Here is a 12,960-nt window from a genome sequence, read left to right on the forward strand (position 1 = left end):
CCCTTTGGGAAAGGATGTTAACAATGGTTTAGGACCTGGTCTAGCCAGCAGCTTTACTTTAATCCTGAAAACAACAGTGAATGGTGTAGGGAGAATCGTCTTTACCTTAGAATTGGGAAGATCATGTCAGCTGATCATACTCCTATTTAGAAGAGGAGCTATGATTCACACCCAGGTATGTGTTCCTCCCTCTCACTACACTGGTGATTTCCTCTCTAATGTTTATTAGAGTGTATTACCTCTCTGACGTTGCCAGTTCTGCATTTTTCAGGAGAAACCTTGCTCTTGCCTAGGTGATTCTCGGCATATGGCTTTCTAGTGAAGTTTGAAATGTTCTGATCTCCTGTCAATAAGTGTCAGAGAGAATGACCTGAATATATTCTGGTAGTTTTCATTGTGCATCTATTTATAGCTGACACTATACTGAGGAAGTAGAAAAAGCATGCTCTGAAGAAATGGGAGCTAATATTCCTCTTTTTTTTGATATTTCTTCCATAATTAAATAGCATTAATAGAAATCAAAATGAGAAAAATGCATTATAAGTCTAACTATTTAAAAATTGCACTATCCTCTTCTAATGCTAATACATTTGCATATACTATTTTATAAATTGTGTCACCGGAGCATGGCATAATTTCATACCATGTTTTTGAACACAGCTTTTTATCATTATCATTTTATATGTTACTGTGCAAAGTCTTCATAATTATCCTTATGATTGCTTAATATTCCATTCTCATTTTTAATTATTTTCTATTATAGATAGTTAATTTCTAATTTTTTCTCATAATATCACTATATTGGACATCTCACGTGCAGCTATTTGAATGTTTTAGATGATTTCTTTGGGTTTTTTAAATGTATCACCAAATTACTTTCCAAAGTGTCGAACCAATGTACATTGCGTTCAGTTTCAGCATAGTCTTTTTTTTTTAATTGAAGTATAGTTGATGTACAATATTAAATAAGTTACAGGTGTACAATATAGTGATTCACAATTTTTTTTTTAATTTTTATTTATTTATTTATGGCTGTGTTGGGTCTTCGTTTCTGTGTGAGGGCTTTCTCTACTTGCGGCAAGCGGGGGCCACTCTTCATCGCGGTGCGCGGGCCTCTCACCATCGCGGCCTCTCTTGTTGCGGAGCACAGGCTCCAGATGCGCAGGCTCAGTAATTGTGGCTCACGGGCCTAGTTGCTCCGCGGCATGTGGGATCTTCCCAGACCAGGGCTCGAACCTGTGTCCCCTGCATTGGCAGGCAGACTCTCAACCACTGCGCCACCAGGGAAGCCCGATTCACAATTTTTAAAGGTTGTACTCCATTTATAGTTACTGTAAAATGTTGGCTGTATTCCCTGTGTTGTACAATATATACTTGTAGCTTATTTTATACCTAACAGTTGGTTCCTCTTAATCCCCTACCCGTATATTGCCCCTCCCCCGTCCCTCTCCCCACGGGTAACCACTAGTTTGTTCTCTATATCTGTGAGTCTGCTTCTTTTTTGTTACGTTCACTAGTTTGTTGTATTTTTTTAGATTCCACATATAAGTGATATCAGTATCTGTCTTTCTCTGTCTGATTTATTTCACTTAGCATTAATACCCTCCACGTCCATCCATGTTTTTGCAAATGGCAAGGTTTCATTCTTTTTTATGAGTTTCAGCATAGTCTTAAACAGTGCTACCAGCCTTTACTTCTGAAAGTGTTTTTCAGTGGTAGCATCAGTCCTAACCATGAACTGTTAAGCTCTGGTTTCCAGAAATGTATTGTGAGAGAGGTTGGCACTGTCTGTTTTCACGTCTCCCAGTCAGTGTGTGACCAGATACATTTTGGAGAGTCTCACAATAAGGTCTCAGAGAAGTCCTACTCAAAAGACTAGATTTCATTAACTAGGATTTCCAAAACGTAGTTAAATCTGGAATTTATTTTTCTTATAGAACCTACTGACCAACATCTTTGGGAAATGTTATACTTTACAATATCTGTGGGAAAAGGAGCCAGCCTGTGATGCAATAGAATGCTTTTTAAGGAAATGGTCTCATGCAGGAGAGGCAGTGTGGATGTTTGCTCTAACATTATGCTACTTGAATGGTGAAAGACCTCCCCTTATTCATTCATCCATTAAATAAATTTGCTGAGAGCCCAGTATGTGCTAGACACTGTTCATCTACTGGGGATATAGCAGTGAATAAAACCCAACAAGTCCCTGCCCGAAGTAGGCAGTAAGGTAGGAAGAATGGCCATTATATGTTCAACCACTTAGGGCAAGATTCTAGTTTCATGTGGAATAGGCTTTCACTTGAAGAATATTAAGTACTTACTGATTCCTGATTTAAACAAAAAATAGAAACATTATCCTTACCCTCAAAAAGTTCGTAATCTACTGGGGAAGCAAATAATTATAATGTGAAATAATAATTACGGTGATGGTGGTGTGTACATAGTGTGTTATAGGAACACAAAAGAAAGGAATGTAATCTATATTTTTGTAAATTATTTAACTGTAATTAGTATTTGTTCCCTTGAGAGTTCTTGGGCACAGCCACAGAACTGAACATATATTTATTTCTGTGCACAATTGCTATGGACTAAAAACTCTTCATTGGCAAAGATGAGATCTAATTTTGATTTAAGACATAAATTTACTCATTTCCACTCACCTATTAGCTATATATACGATCAGTGTAGTCTTCATGATTCTTCTCCATAAGTCATCATAGTCTTCATAAGTCAGTTCTTAGCCATTCCATCAAGGAAAGGAAGCAAGATTGGAATGATAATCCTCTTTTGAGTACCTATGAATTCCTGCTTTAAAAGAAAGGGTTACAGTATAGCAAGAAAAGTCAGTAAATCCATTAGCTATATGGAAACTGGCTGTACTGTAGCAGGTTGGAGGTGCAAAGTACAATTCTGGTGCTTTCAGTCTGCCCTTGGTGTCACCAAGTACTGAAGATGTTCTGACACTTGTAGGATGTGATGGGGGGGAAATGAAGCCCATGAAAACTGTATAATTAGAATAAAACCAAATAGTAATTTTAAATTAAAAACATTGCTTACAGATGATTCAGAAGAAAGGCAAGTTAGAAATACTATTAGAGGATTACAGACAAGGCTTATCTGTATAACTTTGATCGTGTTTCATTGGTCATGGAGGTAAAAGATGCTGTTAGCTATGTTGCAGGACAGGAGGAACGTGGCCTCTGCCCAGTAATTATCATGTGCTTGTGTGCAAGAAAGACAGCCCCTGAGAAGTCTGATGGAAGAAGGACAACTCTAACAGACCCACAGTTATTTTTTTTTAGGGCATTCAGGGAAAGAATGAAGTCATTGGCAACATATCTCCCATGATCTTTCTGTCACTGTGTAAATACATAACTTAGAGCAGCTCTAGTTGCCATTTCCCCCTTTTTCCTTAAATAGATGAATGTTTGTGATTTAGCATAAAGTTCATGAACTAAGAAAAGCAGTTGGACACAGATGCCTGTATCTTTCCACTCAATGTATCTTATTACCTTTAACTGCCTGTTAAAATCACAGCACTTATTTTTACCTTTCAAATATGAATTGCCATCACCAAGCTTAGCAAATGAAATGGATTACTTATGGTAACTGTAAGTAGTTATGCACTCCAAATCCTTGAGAGAACTTTCCCAAAGGACAGGCAATGTCTTACAAAATCCTATTACAAGATTTTATTTTCAGGTGCTATGAACAGAAAGTTGAAAGCCTCCATGTTTTATTGCTACCCAACTTCATCAGGTCTGCTCACTCTATTCAAGAGTGTGGCAAAAATGATACACATCAGCTCTTTTATTTTGTTAATACTCTGCACAAATAAAAGCATCTTGGGGAATTTAATGAACCAGTATGTCCTGGGAGGGAGCTTTGAAGATTTGGAGTGTATGACTATTTGTCTTTAATATTGGAGGTTTTTGTGTAAAACAGATGGGCATGAACAAAATGAAGTCCTCACAGATAGCCCAATGCTTGCGACATATGTACTTAGATCACAAATGTCTGTAGCAGTGACCTTGGAGATGCATTCAGTGACTGCTTTAGAGGCTTTCTAGTTGTGCCATGGAGTAGCTGGGAAATGAAAACTAAAGTAGAGCCGCTGGACAAGGTACTAGGTAAAGACAATTGTACTAGGTAAATGACAGGGAGCCTGTAGTCCTTTAGCCCATCAGAAATTCCAATTTACAGCAACTCTGGATGTATACGACAAGATAGTACTTAACTCAGTATTAGTAGGAATCTCACCAATGACATCAACATGAAATTATTATTCTAGTAGTTTAGTTAAATGTAGCCCTGCGCTAATTGTGCCAGAAAACAAAGGAAGATACGTTTTCTCTTTTCCAAAACTGAAAGGCTCCTTTCTAACTGGAGCAGCCATAAAATGTAGTACAGAGAAATCTAATGGGTATAAAGTGAGGAAAATGGCTGATTTTTGTTTTTTTAAACCAACTTAATGTTCTGTTTGTTTACTACTAAACATTTCTGAGTGCAATAATTCTTATTTGGCAGTCAATATTTCCCCATCATAGCTAGCAAGAATTTGTAGTATGTTTTGGGCACAAAAACACATTCTATTTTAGACAACAGAGGATCACTTTTTAGTGTTTGCTTCAGAAGTTTATGAGGTAATTTCAATAAATCTTGCAAATGTTTGCTTAATGGTTCCCTATCTCTATTCCTGCAGTACTTTTTACACATCTCTATTTTGGCATCACTCACATTATCAATCCTTAGTTTGCCTCTCTTGCTAAACTAGAGCTCTGTAAGGGTAGGGGCTGTCCTACATGGCTTTGGATCTCAGGTTCTTTGTGTGGTGCTCAGTATTTATTTGAAGAACCAACAGAATGCTTAAGGGTATTACCTGAAAAATTAAGTAACTTCTTAGTATAACTGACAATATCATTTTGTTTAGCACATTTTTCATTATTTTCAAACCATGTTTACAAAAATCTGGTGTATCAAGGAAAGACTCATAGCATTAGGTAATACTGTTAACTAGATTACGATAAGAATCTTTCGGGAATCTTTGTACATCTGTCTTAATTAGGAGAGAGTCATACAGACAGTATGCAGAGTATAAAAAGAGGGCAGGGAGCATTCGATCTTTGCCATTAGGTATCACCTGGATCTTCTGACTTCCTGGATTTTGGACCCTACTTGTTTCCATATTTGAGACCTAGCTGACTCTTTTTGTCTTAACTCCAGATTGTTGCTGTTGCCTCTCTGATCCTTTTATATCTTCCTGATCCAACCAGCCCTGCCTACTTCTGTGAACTATATTCACATCTGCCAGAACTTTTCCTACCTGATTTGTTCCCTGGCTTGGCCCACCCTGCCAGCCCTATTACTGCTGATGCCCTCCAGTGATGCCTGATTTGACTAACTGATTGTAACATATCACTTGTCAAAATCTTTGTGTGTGACTATTATCTAAAAAAACAGTTACTCAACAACTGTGTGTTCATTAGGAACAACATGGACATTTAAGACAAAACCTTTTATAGGTTTATTTCCTAAAAAAATACACACCCCTATCATATCAAATTCACCAGAAGGCCTTGGTTTTAGCTATTAGGGTTCATAGTGAATGTGAAGTCTAGGATATATATAGTTGCCTGTACTATGACTTCTGTAAGATACTATGGAAAAAAAAATTTTTTTTTAATCTATGATGTAGAAAATGTAGGAAGGAATGTGAAGATGTTAAATATTGTTCCTCCCTCACTTTAAGGATATGAATATAATACAAACATAAGGCATACATCAGCTGTGGTCTGACTTAGATTTATTTTTTATGGTCTAATACTAGCATTAAAAATTGTAATTCTGCTTTCTAGGTTATTAATCTTGTAGAGTGTGCAAGAAGACTAATGTGAACGTTGTTATACACATATATTCACACCCTTATTTTTAAAATACTTTATTATGGAAAATTTCAAAACTTCATTTTACAAGTCTTTATTTCTTTGTGTATATCCAAGTTTGTCTCGTATCATATTCTTTCAGCCTGAAGAACATTAACATTTTTTGTTCTTCAGGTTTGCTGCTGATAAATTCTCTTAGGTTTTCATTGAAAAAGTCTTCATTTCTGAGAGACATTTTCTCTGGGTATAGAATTCTGAGTTAATGTTTTTGTTTTTCTTTTTAATTCTTTCAGTAATTTAAACATGTCATTCCATGGTTTTTTGCTTTGCATAGTTTCTGATAAGAAGTTTGCTTAATTGTTGCTTCTCTGTTTATAGTGTGCCTTTTCCTCCCTCTTGCTGCCATCAAGATGATGTCTTTATATTTGGTTTTCAACATTTTGAATATAGTTTGTGTAGGATGTGTTTGTGTGTGTGTATGCAGGCATGTGTGTGTTGTATTTATCCTGCTTGGGATTCTCTTAGCTTCTTGGATCTGTGCTTTGATTTCTTTTGTTATTTTTGGAAAATTCTCAGTCATTATTTCTTTATTCATTCCCTATGCTCCCTTTAATCTTCTTTTGGGATTCCAATTACATATATGTTAGACCGTTTGCTATTATCCTGTAGTTCTTGGATGTTCTGTTCTGGGTTTTTAATTTTCATTCTCTTTTTCTTTGTGTTTCACTTTGGGTAATTTCTATTGACCTATCCTTGAATTTATCGATTCTTTCCTTGGCAGTGTCTAGTCTACTGATGAGCCAGACAAAGGCATTCTTCATCTCTGTTACCATGGTTTTTTATTTTTAGCATTTTCTTAACTCTTATAGTTTCCATCTCTCTGCTAGAGTTTGAGGACTCAGGTTTCAGTACTGAATTTTCCACTTATTTTCTTTGAACCTTGGTTTTCTCTTTTACAGAGCAGAAAAACTGGGAATATATAATAACAACTAACAGAATTGTTTTGAAGATCAAAACAATTGATCTTGGGCAAGTCAGGCAAGTCCCTTCCTTTCCTTTCCCTAGGTCATTTAAAGGCTTAGACTGTATGATTACTTTGGTCCTATTTAGTTCCTAAATTGTAAGATTCTGTGAATGGAAAGGAACCTAACATTGATTGACAGCCTTTATTAACCTCATGTAGAATTTGAGAAAGGGATAAAAATCACATTTAAAAAGTGCTTCTGCAAAACATTTTACTTTTGCTAGGTCTATGTGGATTTTAACTGGAAGAAACAGGCAGCATTAAATCCAGTTACCACTTGGTTAAGTCTGTTAAAGAATCATTAAATTCTTTCAACTGTTGGGTTTCCTGACTCGCTTGAAAAATTTCATGGCTCATAAAACATCTCTCTTTTTCTCTGTGCCTATAGGATTTTAAATTATTGGGTTGGCTCCCAAATTTTGCAGTGTGAGGAAAAACTAATGGAGGTTTTTTTGCTCTTTACTGACTAGTGCAAAATGAATGATATTCTCATCAGATTTGGTTTTGTGGCCACAGACGTGGGTTCAAATCCTGGTTGCACAGTTGTGAAACCTTGGTCTGATTACTTAACTTTTGAGCCTGAGTTTCCTTAGCTGTGAAATAGGGATGATACATACATCAGAGAGCTATTTTGAAGGTAATGTGTATAAAGCTTTGGGTATAGTGCCTAGTTAATAGTAATCAATAACTGAAAGCATTAAAAACAGTAGCTAAAATGAAAGATGCCACCATTAAGTCAACATTTTAGTAATAGAAGGGGAAAAGGTGAATTTAATATTCTTTCTGTCCTTTTAGTGGAAAGGTCCACCTGTTAAAGGGATATTTTTACAATAGCGAGAAGGTTAACTGAAAAGTGAGTATTGATAAATAAGATTTATAACCAAGAATTAGTGCTTACTGTGTGACAGATGCTCACATTTAATCCTCAGAATAGCTTATGAGGTAAGCTGCCCCTCCTGGAGAAGTCTTTCTTTATCTGAGTGAGGTGACTACCTCCTTTTTTTATATTCTTCTACTCCGTGTTGTACTCTGTGACTATTTTTTATATGTAACCCCTACCCCTTCTCCACTTCTCCACTTCTCATCCCCAGTGAAAGGTTTTCTATGTATTTGGCCCAGAAGTGGCCCACAGTAAGTTGACTGTTGAGATATTGAATCTTTGTGTTTTTCTGGTCAAAATGAAATTCTACCTTCTTTATGTTATAGGTAAAAATTTAAGCATTAAAAGCTGAATGTTGGTCTGAAGTAAAAATACGAAGAAAATAGTTGTGGATAAAGAAAATGCTCAATCAGTCTGAGACTCGTCCCCCCGCCCCGCCTTCCCCTAATACATACTGTTCATTAAGATAAACAAATATAGTATTTCAAAGTAGCCATTGCTCTGGAAATCACCTTAGAGTGAATGTAATGAATTTCAAAGATGTGTCCAAATTCTGTGTTTGTAAGTAATTTTACTATAATGGGTATTATGCAAGCTTGAAATTATTTCATACAAAGAAACATTCTTTATTCATACTATGAACAACTGTCTTCCAAAACACAGACCACAATGCATGCATTCTTATTTGAATAACACAGGGAATAATGTCAAATTATTTTTCAGTTTTTTGGTCATTGCACAAATTTTCACAAAACTGCATTCCTGACCATAGATTTTTAGAGTTGGAAGGAACCGAAGAGATTTAATCTCACTTCTTCCTGCCACCCAGGGAGATGAAGTGTTTTATCTAAAGTCATGTAGCTAACTAATGACAGAGCCAAGGAGAGGACAGAGTCCTTCATCCATTTGCCATAGTGTTATATTCCTCTGGAAAACACTGCCTACTCACTCTTGGTTTTTAATGCTAGTTAGAGTCTTGGGGTGAGGTTTTTTCCATGACTAACTAGTGCTCTTTTGTTTTCTTGTGTGGGTGTCTGGGAACAAGCTATCAAGGGTGGTGGTTTCTGTTGTTGTTTGTGAAAAACTAACAGTGTATAAGACACTAAAGAAGGGAAAGGCATTTGTCTGGTTAGCATTTAGGGGTCAGGAAGGAGTGGTTGTAGCTCCAATGCTTTGCCCTCAGTGTCCATAGGCAGGTATTTTATTTTATTTTTTTTTATTTTTTTTTTTGTTTGTTTTTTAATTTAATTTAATTTATTTATTTATTATTTTTGGCTGTGTTGGGTCTTCGTTTCTGCGCGAAGGCTTTCTCTAGTTGCGACAAGCGGGGGCCACTCTTCATCGCAGTGCACGGGCCTCTCACTATCGCGGCCTCTCTTGTTGCGGAGCACAGGCTCCAGATGCGCAGGCTCAGTAGTTGTGGCTCACGGGCTTAGTTGCTCCGCGGCATGTGGGATCTTCCCAGACCAGGGCTCGAACCCATGTCCCCTGCATTGGCAGTCAGATTCTCAACCACTGCGCCACCAGGGAAGCCCCCCATAGGCAGGTATTTTAAAGTTGAGTTTCATAACCTGGGGTCTGAATTCCCTAAACTTTTAAGAAAATTATGCAACTGTATGCTTATCTCCTAAGAAAAGAATCTGTAGCTTTCATCAGGTTGTCAAAGTTAAAAACTGTTTTAGAAGGAGAGAAAGCTAAGCAAACCTGATTAAGAACTGGGTCCCCACTCTTGAACTCTACGTACTAATTATACTAGAGGGCTCTCTTATCTCCTTATCACACCTTGTGCGGGTGTCCTTTCCTACTGACAAGCCTTCTCCGGATAGCTTCCTGGATCTTGTCATGGAAGCCACTGGAGGCCCCGGCCTTCTTTCTGCAGGAACTTTTCCCACAAGTTTCCCAAGGCTACCTTCTCTCTCCCTTCTCTGCTTACTGTTTCCAGGAAAGGGTGTGAGACTCAGGGATTTTTGTTCATTAGAAAGCTCAAGAGTGTTATTTCAGTTACATTCAGGTTAAAGGGAATTTGTGAGCTGATTTGAGAACCTCAGACTATCGCTGTATGAAAAAAAAATGCACTCAATTCCAATCAATACTTTGCAAGTTAACTTTTTAGAATGCCTTTAGTTTTTTAGTTAGGGAATCTTTGTGTTTGATCTAAAAGCTCTTTACACTTTCTAAAAACAGAATGAAAATCTGTGGATGGTGGTTTAGGAGTTGCCCAGATCTGTCTGTAAAAGTGTTTTAGTTTAGTTTTTTGTTCCTGAATTTTATTAGACTTAGAAGAGTCTACCCCCCAATAGGAATTCATAATTAATGAGCTTCCTTTCTAGATGAGAACATGTAGAAAGCACGTTCTACATTTTTAAGTCTAGCATCTGGACACACAAAGAAAAAGCTACCACCAAGATTGATGTTGGAAGAATTTGTCTGTTTATTAATTTAAAAAAGGCCTTACTGAGTATATACCATGAACCCTCAAGCATCACGTTAGACACTGGGAAATGAGAAGTGGTCTCTTCCCTTGCAAAGCTCATGCTCTGCTAGGGGCACAGCTCAATCAATAATAATTCAGCATGCTAACTGCTCTAATAGAGGTACCAAAAAAGCATTGGAATCAATCCTGGCCAGGAAGAGAGGTGGGTGTTAGGGTAAATTTCACAGAAAGGTGACACATATTTGAGGTTCCTATTGAACTCAAAGGTTCAATAGGAATTTGTCAGGAAAAGAAGGGATCTAGGTATCGATGGCATGTTTGCACCTTCCTAACTTTAACTAAAATTCACATTTACCACTCTCTTTGTGTTTTCAATTAGAGCTCCAAACGAGAATGGAAGCCACTGGAGGACCGTAGCTGCACAGACATACCGTGGCTGCTGCTTTTTATCCTGTTCTGCATTGGGATGGTAAGAAACTCACAGATCCTCAGAACCTGAACTCATGATCCGAGGGGATGATGGGGAGTTAGTTTAAAGAGGGAACTTGTTATTTATTATTTATTTATTTATATTTGTAAATAAATAAATAACCCCTCTTGAATTGCTTATACCTGGAAATCCTAGGATACCATTGAAGCAGATTATTTTTCCCCATACAGTTAAGTGGTATTTGGTACCCCTTGACTTTTTTTTTTTTTTTTTGGTTTGCATGAAAACTGTGATCAGAATTAAGGAATAATTGAAACTCTATCTCTTTGACTAGCCCATTTCAGAAAGCCACGTCATTTGACCAAAATATCCGTGAACTATGATCTTGATGGGGTGGTGAGCAGAGCAATGGTCATGGAGTCGAGTCCTGAGTATTTATCCAACCCAGTCACACAAACCTGATGGTTATTTTTGTGCCATTCAGTTTCCTTTCTGGGACTTGGTGTTCTTTTCTATAAAATTAGAGGTTTTGCTAGATGATATCTACAATGCTTCCAGTTCTGACATTTTTTAGTTCTTCCTAGAAGGAGGCTGGTTTCTCCCTGCTTCTTCCTCCTTCGACCCATACTAGGCTCCTGCTGCCTGCTGTGTCTACTGTAATAAGTGGCATCTCTCAGTCAGAGGTCACGGGAGCTGGTGATTTTCCAATGGGTATGGAGGATGGAGGAGCAGAGTGTAAGGTGCTGGGGCTGTGCTTACTCAGATTGCATCCCCGCTCTACCCTGCAGGAGTTTCCACACAGGGTTCAGGGGCTTTAGTGCCACTGCCAGTGTGCTGGGCTGGAAAAAAGGTAGAAAGCAGCTGTTTTAGAGCTAGCCGATATTTCGAGCTAGCAAGGACTTAGAAATCCTCAGCTGGTGCATCACCCTCATTTTATACGTTAAGGACATCAGACCCCAGAGATGATAATGACCATCCCAAGGCCACACTGTTAGTGAATGGCAGAGTTGGGAACAGAGCCCCAGGACTCTTTACCTTCCAGGCCAGTGCTCTTTTCTGCCACTTAGTTTCCTCTCCCTCGAGGGGATCAGGGGATCACGCAGACAGTATTGTTCTCTCTTTCCTTAGTCTTTGCAGCTGGAAACAAAATTATGCTACCTCAGGTACCCTTTTTTTTCACTCAAGTGTGAGTGTATTTAACCTCCTTTTTCCCATACCTTTTTTTTGTTTAGGAATCATGTTATTTTTTATTTATTACTACTTTTTAGGTAATCTTATTCTGTCTCTCTGCGGCTGCCCACCTCGAAAATGTCACTTGAGAAACACAGAACAACCCTATTCATGGCTAATGGGCATAAGTGTAGGCACCAGTCCAGCTCCTGAATCAAGGAAAAGAAAGCAGTGAACTCTGATGAGATATAATTTATCCAGTAAAATAAAGAGTGTTAGTTTTAAAGATAATAGACAGCTCAGTTTCATCAAATCTAGGATATTTAGAAAACATCAAAATACCCATTTCCTAACTTAGGACTTGTAAGATGTTGTTCAAGAGTCTACTTAGTTTAATGGAGTGGCAACTGAAATGCAGCATCGGAGTGTGGAGAACATTCTTTGCTAACAGAACTAGTCCACAACCACTCCCCACCCCCAAATTTCACCCTGGGACAAATAGCAGCTGACCTTTCAAAATTATGTTTATAAAAATATGTACCTGCCACCCGAGGTGCTTCTGATTTTCTGTGCTAAAATAGCTCAGGAAAGTGCAATCATTAATGTTAATAGGCTGATTTGGGAGTGACCAGAGAGCAAGGAGCTATTATTTACTGAAACGTTGTAATGCAATGGTAATTAATATAATGCTAATTTCAGTGTGATGGTAATTAAGACCCACTGTGTGTACTTTTAAATGCAGGCATAGCATTATTTGTTTTGGAATGATTCTTTTTATGGATTACCATCTTGGAGCTGAGCTAACATAAAATTTTTCCATGTAGAAACTGGAGAAATCTCAAAGTTCTGTTGCACACCTTACTGGCACAACAATAGACCAAAGTTTTTTTTTGGTCTTCTGAGTATGCGTTTTGTATGTTTTTTAAAAGTTGTATTTGTTTTTGCCTTTGGATTTCATTCTATAGCACCTTTAAGAGAAACATTCAACAAATATTTTTTGAGGATTATCATGGGCTTGATGCTTTCATATATGTATTTATCTCATTAAATTCTCCCAGTTACGCTATGAAATGGGTTTTATCCCCAGTTTACAGGCAAAGTGTAGTGAGATTAAGTATTAGCTTATCTAAGAATATACTG

At 37.5% G+C, this 12,960-nt stretch overlaps 1 protein-coding gene across 7 annotated transcripts in view; it reads left to right on the forward strand.

The window, feature by feature from the left end:
• The window catches only part of SLC44A1 (solute carrier family 44 member 1), a 214,471-nt gene that overhangs the window by 38,822 nt on the left and 162,689 nt on the right, over window positions 1-12,960 (forward strand). For all 7 annotated transcript variants that reach the window (XR_005020315.1, XM_036855427.1, XM_036855425.1 and 4 more), the window contains exon 2: window positions 10,600-10,689. Coding sequence is in view for 6 of the 7 variants with exons in the window: in XM_036855427.1 (XP_036711322.1) it covers window positions 10,600-10,689 (90 nt within the window). In the remaining variant the exon portion in view is untranslated. The remainder of the gene's footprint in view (window positions 1-10,599; window positions 10,690-12,960) is intronic.

Source organism: Balaenoptera musculus, chromosome 6 (genome assembly GCF_009873245.2).
Source record: "Balaenoptera musculus isolate JJ_BM4_2016_0621 chromosome 6, mBalMus1.pri.v3, whole genome shotgun sequence".
Classification (NCBI taxonomy): domain Eukaryota; kingdom Metazoa; phylum Chordata; class Mammalia; order Artiodactyla; family Balaenopteridae; genus Balaenoptera; species Balaenoptera musculus.